General features: G+C 42.7%; 1 protein-coding gene across 2 annotated transcripts in view; it reads left to right on the forward strand.

Annotated features, from left to right (window-relative positions):
* The window catches only part of AGPS (alkylglycerone phosphate synthase), a 141,087-nt gene that overhangs the window by 115,908 nt on the left and 5,054 nt on the right, over positions 1-20,125 (forward strand). For both annotated transcript variants that reach the window (XM_077829877.1, XM_077829878.1), the window contains exons 18-19: positions 8,209-8,308; positions 8,894-8,951. In XM_077829877.1, the coding sequence (XP_077686003.1) occupies positions 8,209-8,308; positions 8,894-8,951 (158 nt within the window). The remainder of the gene's footprint in view (positions 1-8,208; positions 8,309-8,893; positions 8,952-20,125) is intronic.

Genomic DNA, 20,125 nt, shown 5'->3' on the forward strand with positions numbered 1-20,125 from the left:
CTGAGCTAATTAAAATGGGTTTGTCTGTGGGAGTATTGTCTTCAGTAGGGTTCCCAGAGGTACTAATGTTGATTCCACTGACCTTCTGTTAGCACAGGTGATTTTTTTGTAAATGTTCTCAGTTCAGACAGCCTCCAGTATTTACCTGAAAGTCGATGTTTAAAAAGCAAGATTGTTTCTCAGTTTTTTATATAGCCCCTCTTTTTTGCACCTTGTGACTTACATATACAGGAATCTGTGTTTTTACCGTATTCTTACAGCCCTGATTTCAGTAACTAGATAATAAGTTAATTACATTCCATCAATCATGGGTTGGGCCCAATGTTCATGAGATATGATGGCTTTTGGGAAAATAAGTTGAGAAACTAGTTAATTGTCTTCGCATCTTTTCCTAGGTATGCCAAGTGTGAATCTACAATCATGAATTGAAAAGCTGAAATGAAAATTGACTTAAGCACAGATTGTGCTTACTGCCCCAGTAGCCAGGTTAAGAGGGATAGTTAGTGCAGAAGCAAGTACAATTGAAGGGGGGAATCATTGCAGTCCTCTTGTCACTTCCCAATTTTGCTGAAAATATTGCAGAGTTGATTGTTCTGTGATACCAGAAGTGTCATTGTAACCCATTGTCTTGATGTCGCTCATTGCATCCTGCAAAATGTTCAGCAAACTAGAAAGAGCCAAGAGGATTTGTGAGGGTTCCTCACCACTCCTTGAATTTAATTTAGCTTCTGTGCTGAAAGTCTCAAAACTTACACATTTCTTGTGGTCATGTAAAGTAAAGATGTAATTAACCACATTGCACTCAGTTTTATAGTAAACACACTAGGTCTTAAATTTTGAAAAAAGGATGGAAGAGGTTGACCAAGTTAGCTTGAATCTGGACAACTGGTAGCAAAACATCAAATGTATTAGTTAGTTAATGTAGTAGAAAATGGCATTATCCCATTTCTGACTTGCATTCTAGACTTTTCCTAAGATAATGAGACCTAGTATTGTCTTCATGTAGAGCAGACAACAAACTTTATGCTTTAACCCTGTACCCTTCACGTTTTCTTGTCACCAGTGCATCCTTGTTAACTTGGTATATCCTTTGTAAACAGTAGTAATAATTATTGCCTGTATTGGGTATTCTAGCTACATCTTAAAAACCAGTTTAGCCTGTCCCCTTGCCTTTACTTTCATTTTAACCACCCAAAGCTGCTCCACATCTGGTGGTTGAGTATTAACAAAGATCCTCAGTTCTGATTCTGTTAATCATAACTTGTCCTATATGATTTATAAGTTTTAGAATGTATTTTTTTATTATCCTAGAGTCCATCCAGAGTTGTGATACTGCAGTCATCTTTATCTACTGCTGTTGAGCTCCTGTCAGTCTCTTATTCAAATCCTTTTACTGACTTCCTTTTGCCTTACATTCAAGGCATTCAGATTAAGCCAAGGTGATAAACTGGGCATAATAACCTAGATAGAGAGAAGCTTTATTGATGTGCTCAGTTCCCCCCAAATCTTTCTCACTTCTTCCTGACATGGCCAAACGTTCCTCCAAGCATCATTACCCTGCTTTTCCACTGCTGCCCTTATGCTTAGAATATGCTTGCTTATGCCTATTCTAGGATACCATTCAGTATCTCTTCATGCCAATCCCTCCATAATACAATCCTTTTACAAGGCATCTACAGCAATAACCCATCAGAGAAACTTAGTTATACATCTGCATCACTTGGAGAGTGGGCCTTCCAATTCCTGTCATTAATGACTCTTAATCGTATTGTCCAGTTTAAACTATGACCTCCTTGGGGCTGAGACCATGACCACCTTTGTCCAACATTAAACACTTAGTCTATGTCAACACTTGCGAGTGAACACAGTTACTTGTCCATGAACAGTTAGAGTGTGTACCCCGTACCTGCACTGAGTGTTCACGTATGCTGAGCTGAGCATGGATATATGCTGTGCACTGGCGTAGTCCTTCATCCACACTGCACCTTTTCATTACATGATGTTGGTGGTACACAACATTTTGGGGCAGTATCCCAGAATCTTGTGCATCACAAGAAACACTCTCTAGAAAGTGCCTTTCTGCATGTTGCTGGAACTGTATGCTGCCATCACACGTTTGATGATGTCAGCTCCCTGTCATCTCTCCCTTCTGCCAAACTGCATTGGAGACATGGAGCACGTCCATAATAAGGATGATCTGCTCATGCTATCACTTGCTGGACAAATATTCATGCAGCGCAGTACCAGATACCGGATGGAATTGGTGTGGAGAGATTTCAGATGGTGCAAATCGCTGGCCCGAAGGGGGAATGAAAATCCACTTGGATCCCTTGGAACAGGTGTTTTGGATGCCAGGACCACAACAGTATGCCAGGGTGGACTGCTGCTTCTTGTCTTGGAAAATCATCTTGGAAACCTGGCATGACAACCATAGTTGCAGAATTTTGGAATGAGGAAGCAGACGTTAATCAAGTTCTGCAAAGAGCTTGCACCAACCCTCCAGTGCTAGACCACTCGTTTTCAGAAACCCATACCGGTACAGAAGTGGGTGGTTATTACCCTTTGGAAGCTGCCAACACCCAACAGCTGCCAGTCAGTTGCAATCCAGCTCGGGGTTGGAAAGCCAACTGTCAGGGCGGTGGTTGTACAGATTTGTGAGGTTGTCAATACTGAGATCTACCAACAGGTGGTTACCATAACCGAAGACCCTGAAATGATAGCAGAATTTCAGAGGATGCCGGAGCCATCAACGGAACACACATCCCTATGCTTAAGCCACTGAAAGGGGCCAATGAGTACATGAACTGCAATGGTTACCATTCACTTGTTCTTCAGGGCTTAGTGGACCACAGGGTTTGGTTCATGATGCCAGGGTGCTCAAGAGGTTGGAGGTTGGCGGGTGGAAGAAAGGACTTTATTCCCCCAAGATGACATAACTGTGGCGGGGACCCTGCATGTTCTCTCCTGCCAGAGTTTGTGAAGCCTTACCCCAACATTGCCAACCCACGTAAAAGGGAATTCAACTACAGAATGGTGGTTGACTGCATTTGGTGTCTGAAATCCCATTGACAATGCCACCTTCCCATCTGGATGCCAGTGTGGCTAATGCAAATCAGATTAAAATGGTGTGCAGTGCTTTGTATAGTTCATGTGAGGTTAAAGGGGAATACTTCCACAGCAAGTGTGCACAGGACAGAACTACTTCCCCAAGCTCGTACATGCAACTTGATCCCGTTTAGGCATTGTTAAAGTAATTTTTTAAAAATCTAAAGTTTTGGGAGGGAATTTACATATTCCTTCCTCACAATGTTTTCTGGCAGTGTTGCTCACAGCACTTATCAAGTGCTATGCATTAGCACTCCAATGGTAATGGTCGGGTGGAGTGGGGGGTCGTAAAAGCACAGTCAGTGTCAGATATCTTCAGTGTTGTTTTACTTTTTGTTTCCTTCCTCTGTATTGTCACTTATTAAGAAAGTCATAAAGATATTTCAGTTAAATTAGCCTCTGTTTTTCTTTGGACGGCAACAGTTATTTCATGGCTTACTTCATTGTCAAGAACCCCTTTTTTTTAAAAATCAGCAAATTCATAAGTAGTGGGAGGAATGGGTTTATGGGACAGATAAAATTGTTTGCATTTCCATGGCACCAGACTTTTCCTACTCCATCGCAAACCTCTAGGGAGTATCACATTGATCATACTCAGGAAACAAGGTGCACACAAGTGAAATGCACAGTAACTTTTATTTACATATATTGAACCTAGAATCTAAAATTTTAACAGGAAAAACTGAACAAAAAAAATTCCCACCAGGGAAATGGGCAAACATTAAAGTCTGTGGAAATGTCTCCTCTCCATTCCCTTGCCCTGAGAGAGGGAATGGCTGCGGATTATTGTGCAGGGGGACAAACGGAATGTCTTCTGCATGGGGTTTGGGAGTTGAGCTCAAGCTGAACTACAGGGACAGGATGAGGCTCTTCCCCAGAGCATGGAGAAGGGAGGGGTTCCCCTGCAAGTGGTGGTGGCAGAGCATATTGTGCCTGGTGTTGAGCATGCTCCTCCCTGGCAGTGGGGAGGAGTGAAGGGGATCCAGGGCCTCAGCAGCAACTTGGCCAGCTGCTGAAGGAAGAGAAGTGGGAGGTGGTGGTGGTGCCTGCTCTGAAAGAGGAATAGCAGAGAGCATTCTGCCACCAGTTGGACTAAGTGAGTGCATGATCCCCTTCCCTTTTTGCATGCTTCCATTGCCTGTGTTGTCTGTCCGTTTGCAGGAATGGCTCATCCTTCCTCAGAGCCCAGTCCTCCCTTGTCCTAAGGAAGTCCAACTGCTCTTGATTCCTTCTGTCTGTGCCAACAAGCAGGTCCTCCAGAGTCCTTCAGTGTCATCTTCTGTTGTCTCTGTGGTGCCTCTCCTGGCTGAATGGGTTCCCTGGCAGCATCGGAATGTCTTGCCAAGTCAAACACAAGGCTGGCATAATATTTCATTTCTTCTTTGAAGAAACCTAAGAAATTCCCATGCGCAACATAACTATGCTGCTGAACACCCCAATATTGATACTTTTTAGCATCCGGGAATCCTTAGACTCCTTCCTTCAGACTGCTTTTGCTGCCCATGAGGAGGGAGCTGAGGATATAAATGGTAAGATACTTGCATTACTTTTATTAAAAATGGTTTAATGTGTGCAATGCCTCAGTGGACCACCTGGGGTAGGGTTCAATTCCTTTAAAGTAACATTACCAGTTGTCTTTTTCTTCTTTAAAGGCTGGCCATCGTTTGGAGAGTGTAGCAGTTTTGCTATGAACGGAAAAGAGAAGTGGCTTTCTAGCACTGTGGAGGACACCCAGCCACCTATGCCAGAAAAATGTTTCTGCTAATGGTGACCCTGCTACATATTGCTGCGTGGAGGGGTTTGGTTAACATTGAAGATGGACCAACCACATTTGCCCTGCTGGTTAAAGAATCAGCTTGAATTTCTGCTATACAAAAGATTTGCTAAATTTTGCTTACGCGACTGGATGGCAATTTGAAAGGAAATTAACTAAACTATTCTAAGACAGAATTTCCATGGAAGAGGATCAGAGAATCACAAATGCCCCCAACCCTCTCCTGCATTGTCAGAAACTGTGGCCCCCATGTCCAGCAAACAGCATTGAAAGGGACGAAAACAGAGTAGCACCACAAATTTTATTTTCTTCCCTGAACTTTTGGATTAACACCACAAGCTAGTTGCCTCTCCACTACTAAGGGACACACAATGATGTTTGTGGAGCCCTAGGAGTGGATGGTTCATCCACCCCCACTTCTCCCGGCTTCTGCAGAATGGCTCAGCATGGGAACAGGACAGATGCCAAGTACTGGGAATGGTACAAAACATTTGAAATGGTCACAGGGTAAATAGACTGCTCTGACTTTCTTCAGACAAATTTTTCCCTTTCCATTCCTGGACTTAAGTGGGCCCACCAACCCCCTTCCATGTGGCTCCCATTTGTAAGGAGAAGGAAGAATGGGTTGCGGGGGCGGTGTGTGTGCACCTTGTGCAAGAAAGCTAACAAGTGTCATTAAACTGTTCTTTCCCCACCCAGGCCCTTTTATAACCTGTTCCCCTCCTCCCTCCCCATTAAAGCTCAGGGACTGTCTGTCAGTGCTGGCCAAGGTGTGCAGACACAAGCACAGTGATGGCTCGTTAATATTCTGTTAGCGTTTATGCTAAATGCTTTACGGTGGTTCTTGGGATTTCAATAAAATCATTTACAGCCGTGTCTTGCTCAGGGACCATGTTGGAATGGAGCATAGGTGGAACGTGGTGAGGGGAGCGGCTTCAGGAATGTATTTCTGAAGCAAGAGGGGAATATTTTTGGACAGTGTGAGGGTGTATTGTAACTCATCAGTCTTGGTTTATGGTTCCTGCTGTTGCCTGGGTCCTCTTCGAGGGAGGCTTCTGTAGCTGAGTCTGCTGAGTAGAGGTGCAGAGTGACTTGCTCCTCTTCCTCTAGGTCAGGAGTTCTCAAACTGGGGTTTGGGACCCTTCAGGGGGTCGCGAGGTTATTACATGGGGGGTCACGAGCTGTCAGCCTCCAACCCAAACCTTGCTTTGTCTCCAGCATTTATAATGGTGTTAAATATATAAAAAGTGTTTTTAATTTATAACGGGGGGGTGTCGCACTCAGAGGCTTGCTATGTGAAAGGGGTCACCAGTACAAAAGTTTGAGAACCACTGATCTAGGTCTCCCGGAGCTTCCTCTGAGGTTCCTGCTGCTTCCGTGCCCTGACCCTCATCGGGGTCCCATTGTATAATGTGGTTGGCGGTGTTCATGATTAAATTCTGGCTCAATACTTGCAGCCCTAGGGAGCAGTTGGTCCAGTTCCTCAAAGCAAGAGCATATGCTAGGCCCTCTCCCCGAGCAACTGTCCGTCACTCTGATACAGGAACCTGAGATCCTTCATGCACTCCTGGGACATAGTCCAGTGAACGTCTGCCTTCTCCAGCCTCCATGAAACCTCCCAGTAGAGGGGAATGTTTCTGCTGGTACTTGTGAAGTCATAGAGGACAGTGTACACTGAACATGCAGTGTTCAGCACCCAGATGTGCTCTAAGGACCACGTGGCAGCTTTTGGAACATGCTCCATGATCACTGGTGCTAATCAGTACAGTTCAAAGGAGAATTGAAAGTGCTCAATGCACGTTGCTAGTACCTCTGGCAACAGTGAGTCAGAGACCTTTTATAATTTTGGGTGAGGGTCAGGCATCCAAGCGATCAATGCATTGTGGAAATGGGCCTGGAGGGCTATCAATACCTGTGACCTGCTGTGCGCTCCTTGCCCCCGTCTATGCTGCACTGTACAACAGGAACAAAGCCATGCCACAGTGGAGGCATGTACATACCCACACCCCTCATGAATGCTAGCTTTCTCACATTAGACTGTCCCTCAGGAAGAGCTTCAGGACGGTAGGGGGGGTAATGGCACAACAACACACATGTAACCATGTACACTTGCATTGTAGACACACCATCATAGTGCTTCTGCGTTTTTTAAAAATGGGCATGAATTAATATTTGCAATGAATGCCTGAGAAGTGGTTACAAGACCAAATGAAACACTTAAATAGTCTGTCTCTTCTGTTGCAAGATTCCTTCCATTTGGCTTGAAAAATATTTGTTCTAGATTAGACTTGATTTATGTCTTATGGTTTAAGAAGTATTTCCTCTGCATTAGTGTCATGCTTGCTATAATATAGTTTGTTGGAACTTTATCTGGCTTACATATTTGATTAATTAAGAGTCTTTTCTTTTCAATTAAAGATTCTTGACCTAGGGGGACATTAAATCCTCCTTAACCAGAGCCATATCCTTGATCTTTGACATACTTGTCAGTGAAGTGCTTTCCTAATTTGTACATTAGATGAATACCATGAGTTAGGTGGAGATGCAGTATAAACTACATGTTTGTTGACCATTCATTCATTACCGAGAATGTGATATTTCAATTATGCCCTTCATTCAATTTTGTGGAAAGTATGTGCTCTTCTTGAGTCTATAGATTTTGTCCATTTTGGATCTAGCAGTGTCCACTTACTATGTTTTTCCTAAGTGCATAAACCCTAATGTCACTAGATGAATTTCACTTGCTAGTTGATGCATAGAGTTATCTGTCCTGAAGAAAAGGAAATGAAACCTTACTCTTCAGGCTACAAACTTGTTTCTAGCACATGGATTTTTATTAGTGTCTTCTGCTTACAATAAAAATTGGCATTCCATATTTGATGCTTGTGTACCAACATAATGCCATCACCAACTAGGAACCTAATAAGTCGTCTTATTGTTACATAAGAACTGCTGCAAGTGCTGTGAAAATGCCAAAATTAAGCATTGTAAAGGATTTATTTCTCAACAGAAATTTTTGGTAGTTTTGGTTTTAAAAAAAAGGGAGGGGGGAGGAAATTTAAATGTAATTAGAAATGGTGGTTAAAACTGTACAGTGTAAGCTTTTCCCTTATGCCTTCTCATCCATCTGTTTGGCAGAGGTGGCAAAGGTAGTTTTAATAGATCCAGATTCTTCCCAATAAAAATATAAAAATGAGACAAAGCATTGTTCAATAATTAGCATAGGAATTAGTGAGTTCTAGAGTAATATTGTGAATCAGCTAATATTAAACGCTGGGTAGCTTATACGACAGTGTAGTACTACTTACAACGCATTTTTTCTTCAACAGGGTGACACAGACTTACGACGCAGGTGCATGTGTCTATTTCTATTTTGCCTTTAACTACAGGGGAATTAGTGACCCTATACGTGTCTATGAACAAATTGAGGTAATGTACATATGTACAACTTCATTTTTTATCTTAAGTGTTAAATCCAATATGAATAAGAGGATTAGCAGAGTGTATTATGGCTCTGATAATTGGCTCCTTAGCTTCTCATGCAGGGAGGCACTATGATCTTACTTCGCACTGTTTGCAAGGCACCTTCCTAGCCTTGGAGTTTTCTTCCCATCTATTAGTATTCCTGTTCCCTACTACCAGATAGAGCAGGCAGACATATCAGTAAAATTGCATTCCAGTTGCTGAGCTGTAGAGAATAATACAAAGACTCTAAAATCTTGTCTAGACTTGGAAATTTATCATAATATAGCTCAGTTTTTCTCCAGAATAGCTATTCCAGAATATGTAAAATAAATTCCAGAATAACTATATTGTATAAACCCCATTTGGATATTCTTAGTCTGGAATACGAGTGCCTTTTTCCAGTTAGGGGAAAAGTGGATTAAGTTTAATCAGGAAAAGACACTCTTATGTGTACCGTATATTAATAATTAGTATACAATACTTGTCAGAATCATATAATGTACCAAACTTTGCATTTAACTAACGTTTTTAATGTTTTCTTCAATTTAGACAGCTGCTAGAGAGGAAATCCTTGCCAATGGAGGAAGTCTGTCACATCACCATGGAGGTATTGTTTCTAGTTCTCAATGTTTATCTATTTTATTATAAACCATACAAAATATTTTCTGGATAGTTTTTATTTTTTAACTTGGAAGAATTTTTCAGGGACATTACTTGAAATTATCCCACAAAATCCTCCTTGTAGGCCATACCCTGCTCGTTTATGAGAGTTCCACGGGAAACCTGGCTGGTCTTGGCTGCCTTGCTGCTGGACCATGGTGCTACACATTTTACATGCAGTACATTTTTGGGAACCCAGAACATTTGATAAGAGATTTCCCATATGATTGAGAATAACATTCATATTTGACTGGCCCGTATTTTTGTAAGTGGCTTATGCTGATCAAGCACACATGAAGATTTTTAGGTTCATGTACATAGAATCTCAAAATAAAGTAGTAAGATTATAATTTGTTTTTCTTGAAAGCTATTACAAAACCTCTTGCTTTTGTTATCTACATTAATGCTGTTGAGTCCTAAATCCCCCTAGAATATTTGTCAATGGTGGCAAATTTACTGGCAGACCTTTTTATGGCTAGAACAGTTATGATTATAGTGTAGAAAATATTTTCTGCTTTGGGTATATAGTACATTGTAACAGTGAAAGAAAATGAGGCTTAGGTTATAGGTTCAAGTGATTGCACATGTCCATTCCAATGTAGGTGTGTGCAGACCTAGAGCACAATCGCCGGAAGTTTTTCCCTCGGTGGTATCCATCAGGTCTGGTGCTCTCTAGTGCTCAGCGACACTATAAAGGGGCCAGCTGACCCCACATTGCTTCAGTTCCTTCTTACTGCCTGTGATGGTTGATGGAACTGTTCCCCTTGCTCTGTGCAGGCATCCTGTTTTCTTGGCCCCAACTATAACTTTCTGTGGTCTCTAATGTGTCAGTGCTAGGCTGGGGAGCTCACCTGTGGCCTTTGGTCTCAGGAAGAGCTCGCTCTGCACTTCAACATCAGAGCTCAGGACAGTCTATCTGGCATGTCAGATGTTCCTACCTCATCTTGTGGGCAAGTATGTCTTGGTTCTCACAGGTTTCAGAGTAGCAGCCGTGTTAGTCTGTATCCCCAAAAAGAAAAGGAATACTTGTGGCACCTTAGAGACTAACAAATTTATTTGAGCATAAGCTTTCGTGAGCTACAGCTCACTTCATCGGATGCATTCAGTGGAAAATACAGTGGGGAGATTTATGTACACAGAGAACATGAAACAATGGGTGTTACTATACACACTGTAAGGAGAGTGATCAGGTAAGGTGAGCTATTACCAGCAGGAGAGCGGGGGGCGGGGGAGAACCTTTTGTAGTGATAATCAAGGTGGGCCATTTCCAGCAGTTGTCAAGAACGTATGAGGAATGGTGGGGTGGGAATAAACATGGGGAAATAATTTTACTTTGTGTAATGACCCATCCACTCCCAGTCTTTATTCAAGCCTAGGTTAATTGTATCCAGTTTGCAAATTAATTCCAATTCAGCAGTCTCTCATTGGAGTCTGTTTTTGAAGTTTTTTGTTGAAGAATTGCCACTTTTAGGTCTGTAATCAAGTGACCACAGAGATTGAAGTGTTCTCCGACTGATTTTTGAATGTTATAATTCTGGACGTCTGATTTGTGTCCATCTCACAGACAACAGGACAGCCATGTTCTATATCAACAAACAGGGAGGGGCTTGTTTCCCCGCACACCAAGTCAAGAGGTAGTTTGGCTGTGGGAATTTTGCATAGCCTATTTCATTTTGAGGCTTCCTTCCTACCAGGAGCACAGAACAAGCTGGTGGAGCGCCTCAGCAGGTCGTCGATCATCACAAGTGGTCACTTCTGCTGGATATCATGAAGGACACTTTCTAGTAGTGGGGACTTGCCTAGTAGACTGTTTGACCTGGTACAACAGGAAGTATCATCAGTTATGCTTGCTGCAAGATAACAGCCTGCGGTTGCTTACAGCCGCCTTCCTTCTTTTGTGGAAGGGTCACCTGTACTATGTGTTCTGTCCTATTCCGGTCATATATAAGGTCCTGCTAAAGATCAAATGAGACTGAGTATGGGTCAGCCTGATAGCCCAGCATGGCCCCACCAGCATTGGTTTGCCACCCTGCTAGATCTCTCTATGGCAACCCACTTCCTCTGCACCTGATCTCTCAGGACCATGGTGATCTCCACCTAAACCTTGTCTCCCTTGACCTGGTGGCCTGAAAGCTTCATGGCTGAAACCAGGAGCATGGGCCTGGTCAGAGCAGATTTGACAGATCCTGTTAGGTAGTAGGAAACCCTATACCAGGGCTGCTTACCCCACTAAATGGAAGTGATTCTCCCTCTGGTCTTCCCAGCTGGGCGGTCTTGCCAACAGTTTTGTCACTGCAGCTTATTCTGGACTACCTACTATACCTGAAACAGCTTGGTTTGAATATCTCCTCAATCAAGGTTTCAGAGTAGCAGCCGTGTTAGTCTGTATCCGCAAAAAGAAAAGGAGTACTTGTGGCACCTTAGAGACTATCAGGTTCACCTGACAGAAAAATCGGCTTTTCACCCTCATGTTTCGCCCTTTGTGTTCTCACATGAGATGTCTGTGTTTCTTTAAGGGCCTAGAGAGGATGTACCCCCAAGTAAGAGAGCCCATCCATCCTTGGACCTCAATCTGGTCTTATTAAAGCTTATGGGCCCACCATTTGAGCTGATAGCATCATGTTTCTTGCTATCTCTCTGCTGGAAAGTGGCTGCCTTAGTGGCCATCACTTCCACTAGGAGAGATTCCAGAGATCTGGGCTCCCACTTCAGAACCGCCATACACTCTTTTCCTTAGAGATAAGGTACAGTTGCGTCCTCACCCCACATTCCTCCTGAAAGTGGTTTCTCAGTTCCATAACTATCAAGCTATCGTCTTGTCCGTTTTCTATCAGAAGCCACATGCAAACAGGAAAGAGTAAGAGCCTCACTCATTGGATGTTAAATATGTGCTAGCATTCTACATAGAAAGGACCAAACTGTTCTGGAAGTCCATCCAGCTATTTGTAGCAGTAGCAGACAGGATGAAAGGTTTTCCCCTGTCTGTTCAAAGAATTTCCTCATAGATCACATCAAGTATCTTCACATGTTGTGAACTAGCGGGTGTTCCACCCTCACCTAGCCCAGCTGCTCACTCCACGAGGGTACAGGCATCCTCAATGACATTTCTGGCACAGATTCCTATTCAGGACACTTGCAAAGCTGCAACTTGATCATAGGTGCACGCAATCTCTTCTCATTATGCCATTGCCCAGCAGGCCAGGGATGATGCCAGATTTAGTCGAGCTGTGTTGCGGTCAAGCATGTCTGTGAACTCTGAGCCCACCACCTATTTAACTGGTTGTGAGCCACCTACATTGGACTGGACATGTCCAATCACTTGAAGAAAAAATGGTTACTAACCTTCCATAACTGTTCTTCGAGATGTTGCACATGTCCATTCCAAGACCTGCCCTTGTTTCCCCTTTTATCGGAGTTGGCCAAAAAGAAGGAACTGAACGGGCCTGGGGTTGGCCAGCCCCTTTATAACGGCATTACCAGTGTGTGGCACCAGGGGGCACCAGAGCTGACGCAACAGATACCACCGAGGGAAAATTCTCTGACTATGCTCAGGGCACAAACACAGCTATATTGGAATGGGCATGTGCAACATATCTCAAAGAACAGCAGTTATGGAAGGCTAGTAACCATTTTTTCTAGGTATAAGAAGATCTTAAAACCTGCTCAACTTGTATCTTTATATAATAATTCTTCTGCTTAACAGGACTCTTATTTATTAAGAGCACTTAAACTGTTTCAAACATTTAATGTTGTTTGGCGTTCTACTTATTGGTGGAGCTAATAGTGCCCCCTATTATTAAGATTGCCCAATATTTCCCAACCTAATAGGCCCTATATTCAGTTGGTTATAATTTTGCCAAATTTTAATCATTTGGGTTGAAATTTTCTGGGCTGGCATCTTCTTCAAGCTAAAGGCTTTTGAGGTTTTTTTCTTTTTTTAACAATTCAACCAAATGGTTAAGACACTTAAGAACAAGGGTAGAGAAAAATATTTTGCCAGTGTTAAATTCTGGAGACTTTTACTTTGAAATTCTCTAATGCCCACATACTTCGATACAGGGATTTGAAACTTGGCAGGGGGTTGTCCTTTGTGTCATAGATGTGCCTTTTGGTATCTTCATAAAATACCTCCCAAATTTGCTGAAGTTACAAGCCTTAGAAATCTCAGTTTGTGGATGCTTAGTAGAGATTTCTTTGATTTTATTTGCTAAAGTCTCCAAAGATTCTATCCTTGGTGAGCATTTTTGAGCCTCTCACAGCTCTTAATGCTGACCAGACTGCATATGCACTATCCCCATGGAGCGACTGAGCATGTTTTATTCCCTCCCACCTGCTGCCTGTGACTGGACTGTGCACGTGCCATTCCCATAGTGCAACCTGGCACGCTCCAGCCCAGGGCTACAAGAGCAAAGCTGGATTTTTGTCTGTAATGACTACTCTCAACTGCTCCAGGCTGGGATGAGGCTGGTCACCAGATCTTAGAGCAGGGAGTCTCTCCTGTGTTCTCAGTGACCTTCCCCTGCTGGTGCCCAGGCAGTGTGGAGGAGAAAGCAATCTGATTTTGAATGCAGGGGGACAAGAGCCTGGCCGGTAGGAGGGAAAAGAGTAGCCTGGAACTGGACATGGGGGGAAAGGACTGAGACTGGAACTGAGAGCTGGGGTGGGGAGGAGGAAAACTCAGACTGGGAGCCTGTGAAGGAAACAATAGAAGCATGGGATTGCGGTCGACAGTGAGATTGAATGAGGAGCTAAGGGGAGAGAGCAAGGCTGGGTCTGGCTGGACCAGGAGGCTGGGCTGAGAAGCAGCATGGGGAGAGAGGGGAGACACCTGAGAAGGTGCAGGGAGAGAATCAGAGATTGGCTGGGCAAAATGACTAGAACAAAGAACCATGGGGAAGGGAAGATTGAGATTGGATGAAGAGCCCAGTGAAGGAGACAAGTACTGGAAGAAGAGACTGATCAGATGACGAGCTGAAAGAGGGGAAGTGGGACTGCCTGGGCAAGGAGAGTGGATGTGGGAAGAATGATACTGAGAATTGGAGAGGATTGGGACTTTGATAGTGAGGCGCTGGAGGGAGACAGACTGATTGGGTAAGCAAGCTGGGGTAGCAAGGAGAATGGGAGTGGGGCAAGGAGCCAAGCTTGGGGAAGAGGGACAGGGCAGAAGGGGTCAAGCCTGTGGGGAAACACAAGTCTGCACACAAGTGCACAATCTCCCAGTGTCCCAAGAGCTTGGAATGGAACCCAAAATTGAGTCTTGCCATTCCTCTGCTGTCAGCAATAATCACTGAAACCACTGACAAAGTATGTCTCATCTCCCTCTAGTGCTGGTCCAACAGAGGATGACAACTCACTACTGATATCAGTTACTCCGTTAGTTCAAGTGTCAGAGGTCTGTTCTGTGGTTCTAAAGGTTCCACCCCGCTGATGAACCATATGCGTGTCAATTTGATGCCACATGATGGAATTTTGTTTTTACAATTTACTTTTTTAAACTTCTAGGAGATTACACACAAACAATGTTGAAAGAACATTATTAAGGTTGCAAAGTCAAGCACTGAAAAGTTTGGAAATGCCAGAATTAAGGTCACCTGTACAACTTTAATTTGGACCCCATATGCTTATGCATTATGATGTGCATAGACTATGTAGACTGTCGGTCCTTCATCAGTTGAAACTGAGCCTATAACAAGTCTTCCAGTCTTCTCTCACTCTGGCCATCTTTTGCCATGCTTGTCCATATCTCCTTGTTAGGAAATCATCCCACCTCTTTGGAGGCCGACTGTGTGGCCATGTTTGTTCTCGCAGATACCACTCGGATATAGCTGCGGTCCATCTGTTGTCACTGAGTTGGGCCACATGTCCCGCGCACCGCATTTTGCTGAGCCTAATTTCAACAACAACGTCTCGCACTCCAGACTGCTGCCTAATTATTTCATTGGGGATGTGATCATGGAGCGAAATGCCCAAAAATGTTCGTTCCATCGCTCTCTGTGTAACAGACAGTTGATGTTCAATCTTTGTCAGCGACCATGTTTAGCTGCCATATAACATCCCTGGAAGCACAGTAGAGTTAAAAAGATTCACACAAGTTGTTTCTCTGATCTTTCCTTGGAGGATGTCCTTGATGTCATTGAGTGCGCACCATCCCACTTTTTTTTCTGTGTGACAGTTCGCCTTTCTGATTGTGGCACATGTTGATTTCCTGGCCCAAATAAATGTATTTATCAACCTCTTGGATCTGCTCTCCTCCAAGAGTTATTTGGGTTCTTGGCAGAACATCTGATCTCATGTATTTCGTTTTTGACTTGTTCATTTTTAATCCGACTTGACTGCTTTTCGCGTTCAGTTCTTTAAGCATTCTCTCAAGCTGGGCTGTATTTTTGGCTATCGGCACTATATCATTTGGAAACCTGAGATGGTTTAGCCGCTCGCCATTGATATTAATCCCTCCTTTCAAGTCTGCTCGTCGAAAAACCAATTCAAGACAGGCTGCGAATAATTTTGGTGAAACTGTATCTCCTTGTTTCACACCTTTCTTGAGCTTCAATCATGGCGTTAGTCTCTAAACTGTTGAACGCCTTCTCGTAGTCCACGAAGGCAATGCACAAAGGGAACTTGTATTCCCTTGAATGCTCTAATAGTTGGTTTAGAATGAAGATGTGGTCTATCGCGCTGTAATTCCTTCGGAAGCCAGCCTGCTCTCTAGGTTGCTGTTCATCCAGGTTTTGCGACAGTCGTTTTGTTGTTATTTTGCTGAACAACTTACAGATATGCAAAAGCATGCAGATCAGGTGATAGTTCTTTAGATTTTCTGTAGTTCTGTAGATTATGATGTAGTCCTTAAAATTACACGATCCCATTATTTTTTCCACAAGATCCCTGCCTCATTCACTGCACAGGATGGACCTGCTCTGGGGATGAATTAGGGTTGTGAGTTAGGAGGCTATTGTCTAAAGGACCCCCTACCTCATCTCTTCAGAAGCTAGAAGATGTGTAGAAAATGAGGCACGGGATAGCAGGAAGAGGACCGTTTCATGGTTAAGGTAGTTGAATGCTGCCCTAGGGAAATGGATTCTCTCTCTGCCTTTGCCACTGAGTTCTTAAGTGATCTTAGGTAAGTCACTTCACAGGAAACCTTAATTCTGGCATCTCCTAAACTTTTGAGTGCTTGACTTTGCAATCTTAATGTTCTTTTAACATAGTCTTTTTTTGTGGAATTTTATATATTTCTGGTAAAGATGAAAAACTGAATTCAATAGACATTGGAATGGACAAATCCTTTATTTGCTACATGAGAAACATCCATATAAAATCTTTGTGTATACTTTATGTATACATGTCTCTCTCACTCAGTATGCTGATTTTGACACTTCACATCCTGAATAAGGAAATGGGGAATAATTTGTTATGGATTCTCAGTCTTTTAATGAGTTTTTAGTCTCCTTGTGAATGAAGATGCATGTCGAAGCAAAGATCCATCATGTATATGTGTAACCTGCTGACAAACCTTCCACGTGTGTAGAGTAAAGTTAATTTAGCTATGTAAACTTGATAGAAATGTGTTTCTCCCCTATGTCCGCTCTTTTTAAATTCCAAGACCACCTAGAATAGAAATGCAGTTGTTTTAAAGTTTCTAGCTCTTGATTTGAGTTCAGATTTTGAAATGAATTGTTTAATTGCATTATCTTTCCCTTCCCCTAGCTCCACTCTCTTGGGGGATTGTCAAGAAACTGAGTCAGAATGAAGAAAAGGGGAAATATAACCTAAAAGAAAACTCTTAATTTTGAAGTTGAAATTGAGCTCTTTGTGAAAATGGAAAGACATAAGGTGTGGGGGAGTGCAAAGTTGGGTTTACACCACCTTGATGGCTCCCTGATCTTTGGGAGTCACTCCAAATTCCCGTGCTAACTCCAGGGCTGCTCTAAGTTGTAGTTGATTGCCCACTGCTCCAAAGGGCGCTTTCCACAGCCTGGACACAGGAGCCCTTGGATGTGGGAAGCATGGCTGCTATAGAATGAGGGGAAACAAAGTATGGAAAAAAAACCACCTTTTTTATTTAAAAAAAAAAAAAAAAAGGTGTCATTAATCTGGGACAACAAATACTGAAATGCCTTAATCATAATTGTGTGAATATTGCATGGCATCACTATTGAGCAGACTAAGGTTGTGTGAGTGGGTGCCTCAATTGTATTTCCATACCCTTGTCTGTTTGTATTTCTTTTAACTTTAACACTGACTCTGAATTTCTTGGGTTTCTAATGCTTAGTTTTGGGTTCATTACAACATCTCTGAAATGTTTTATTAATTTCTGAATTACTGATATATATTTCTCTACCTCAACTCAATTTTAAGTATTTTTGTCTTGTCAGAGGGGGGTGTATTACGTAATATATGTAATATTGTGTTTTATATAATATGCAAGATGGGATTTTTGTCTCTTGTGCTACACAGACTTACTGTTGAGAATTAGCCTAACAGTATCCATTTTATTTACTGACCTTCAGGCCTTGTCTTGACATTCTCAGCACTGCTTTTGAGTTCTTGTGTGGGGAAAGGGAGAATATTGATGCAATTTCTCTTAGTGTTTGTCCTGTAATTGTGATTAATAACGGTTGCTTTCCCTATCTGGAAACAGACAGGCTGGTTTGTCTGCCTACAATCATGTTGTGATAAATGGAGCTATTTTAACTCTGGTTTTGTGTATCAAAGAAAACAGATGTAGTCTGGGACTTGAGGCTATAGGAAATATAAAGCCTGCTTAACTCAATCCTCATAGTGCTTGTTGTAATGGAAGAACTGGTCAGGTTATAAAACAAGTTTATACTAAAAATCTTTATAGCTATAACTTGTGTATGGACCCAAATCACACAGTCAACCACTTGCAGTGAAAATTCAAATCTTGATAAACTCAAGTTATAAAAAGTAATGTTACAAATATTTTAATTTAAGTTTAAAACAAAGCCCAAGACAGTGTTTCCTTCCGCAACCAGTGTGAGCAAAACAAAACAAAAAAAATCATTTTTATTTTACTTAAAATATGCCTATCTCTAGAATAAGAAATATCTCCAAGTGGAGAGAAATTCTTAATGGACTAAGTGTGAGACACCACACTGCTGAACTGAAGTAGGAATTTGAGGTAGAGAGGCTGTTCCAAAGAGTGCCTCATTTTCTCTGTTGTAGAATATCATGCTTTGGACTCTGATTATCTTATTGTTGGGTACTGTAAGGCATTCCAGTAAAGGTACAGAAAAAGTCACATAAGTAACCTACAAATATTGGACTGTTCCTAGCAGATGTATGGTATACTTCACTCTGTCCTTTTTACTTTATCCAGTGGCCTACTTTTTATCTTAGTGTTCAGTGTCTTGTTTCTCTAGGATATATGTTTCATGGGAAAAATTACTCTCAGTAAGGCTAGATATTTAGGTCCCTGTAGAAACAGCATCCAGCTGCTAGGAGGAGTATGTGACAGTTGGATAAAGCTCCTTTCTCTGTGGGTCCCATATTGCTGTCCTTGCTTTGAGTGAGTAGGAGATCCAACACCACGCAAATGAAGAGGTGTGGCTACAGTAGGGCTACAGTGCAGTGGCATTGCGGTCCCTAGATTAACTTAAAGCAGTCCAGTGGGATGGATTTATGCCTGGCACCCACTGCTCAACCACCTGGCCTCTCTACCATAGCCTTTTCTCTGCAGTCCCACTCAGTCCCCGTCCTCACCCCTCCGGTCACACATTTTGCATCCCCAATGAGACAAATCTCTGCCTATTCACTATACTCCAGCTGCCACATTTCACCAACACCTGCTCCTCCCCCAGTCACATATCTTCAAAGGTATTAAGGATGGTCCTGATGGGCCAGGAGAGCTGTTGTCTCTCTGTCTGGTTCCACTGGGCAACAGGGCTTGTGCTGCCTATGTAATGCACCCCTCCTTCTGCTGAAAGCAGCACAAAGGAGAAGCTACAGCCGAGTGCTGGTAGCGCAAGGAGCACAATGTTAGGTGCCTGGTTACAACAAAATGGCATATTTCACAGTCGAAATACGGCATTTTTTGGCAGTTTGGCAAAATTCCATACATGCACAAATGCAGAACACGTGGGGTACTGTATGCAATACAGGGATCATTTCACACAGCTTTGAAAATCAGTCTCTTCTGGGTTTGGATGCAGCAGCTATTCTACATCATGAGTGTCACACTAGTGTTTTCAGGACAGGAACAGACCCATCTATTCATCCAGTTGATGCAACAGGGGGGTTTATTCTTAAGTAGGTAGAGTGAAATTGCTGAAGATCAAACGTCATGATGGCCACAGGAACAAGGATCCCTACTCCTGTTAAGTGTCAGGCCACCTCTGAAAGCCACCAGTGGTCAGGCCTCTGTTCTGTATCTCAGTTGAAATATTGTCTTATAACAGCATGCTACAGAGTTAATACAGTGCTGCATCACCAGCCCCAATTCATGTAGTACCCTGGGTTTTAACTTGGGTCTCCATTTTGAGTAGTGGCCAGGCTCAAGCCTGCTTAGCTTGTAAGATTCAGCAATGCCAAAGATAATGGAAACTGTGGAGATTTGGCAGAAGTGTCTAAGTCTTAGGGTGGCCCTTCATTCTCTCATGTGCGGCCACCCAGACGCACTCCTTAGAGGGAACTATCTGCAAACCACCCGAATGGAGCTTGGTCCACAGTTTGAGAATCTCTGGTCTAAGAAACTTACTGTTCAGGACTCTCACTTCTTTAAACTACTCATTATTTTTTACTTTCATTGTTCTGCAACACCAGCTTTACCATTTACATTGTATTAAAAATGCTAAATTGTGAGCATTTCCCATTATCTTTACAGTCAGAAATTTGTCATTCCATCTGCTGCATAACACCTGGCATCTTACATCATCAAAAATGGCTATTAACAAAAGTTCTTCAGAATACATTTAATAACAGAATTGTAGGTATTAGTAAGTCAGTCAAAGGTCCTGAATAAACAGGTCTTTGTGACCTGAAGTTTGCCTAACCTTAGCTTTGGTGGATCATCAGAGAGCAGGTTCCCTAGGCATGGACACTCCATTGAGTGTCCTGCCCATCTGTCCTGGAGTGCTTCACCCCAAGCACAAAGTAAAATGATCC

Source organism: Eretmochelys imbricata, chromosome 11 (assembly GCF_965152235.1).
Source record: "Eretmochelys imbricata isolate rEreImb1 chromosome 11, rEreImb1.hap1, whole genome shotgun sequence".
NCBI classification, from domain to species: Eukaryota; Metazoa; Chordata; order Testudines; family Cheloniidae; genus Eretmochelys; species Eretmochelys imbricata.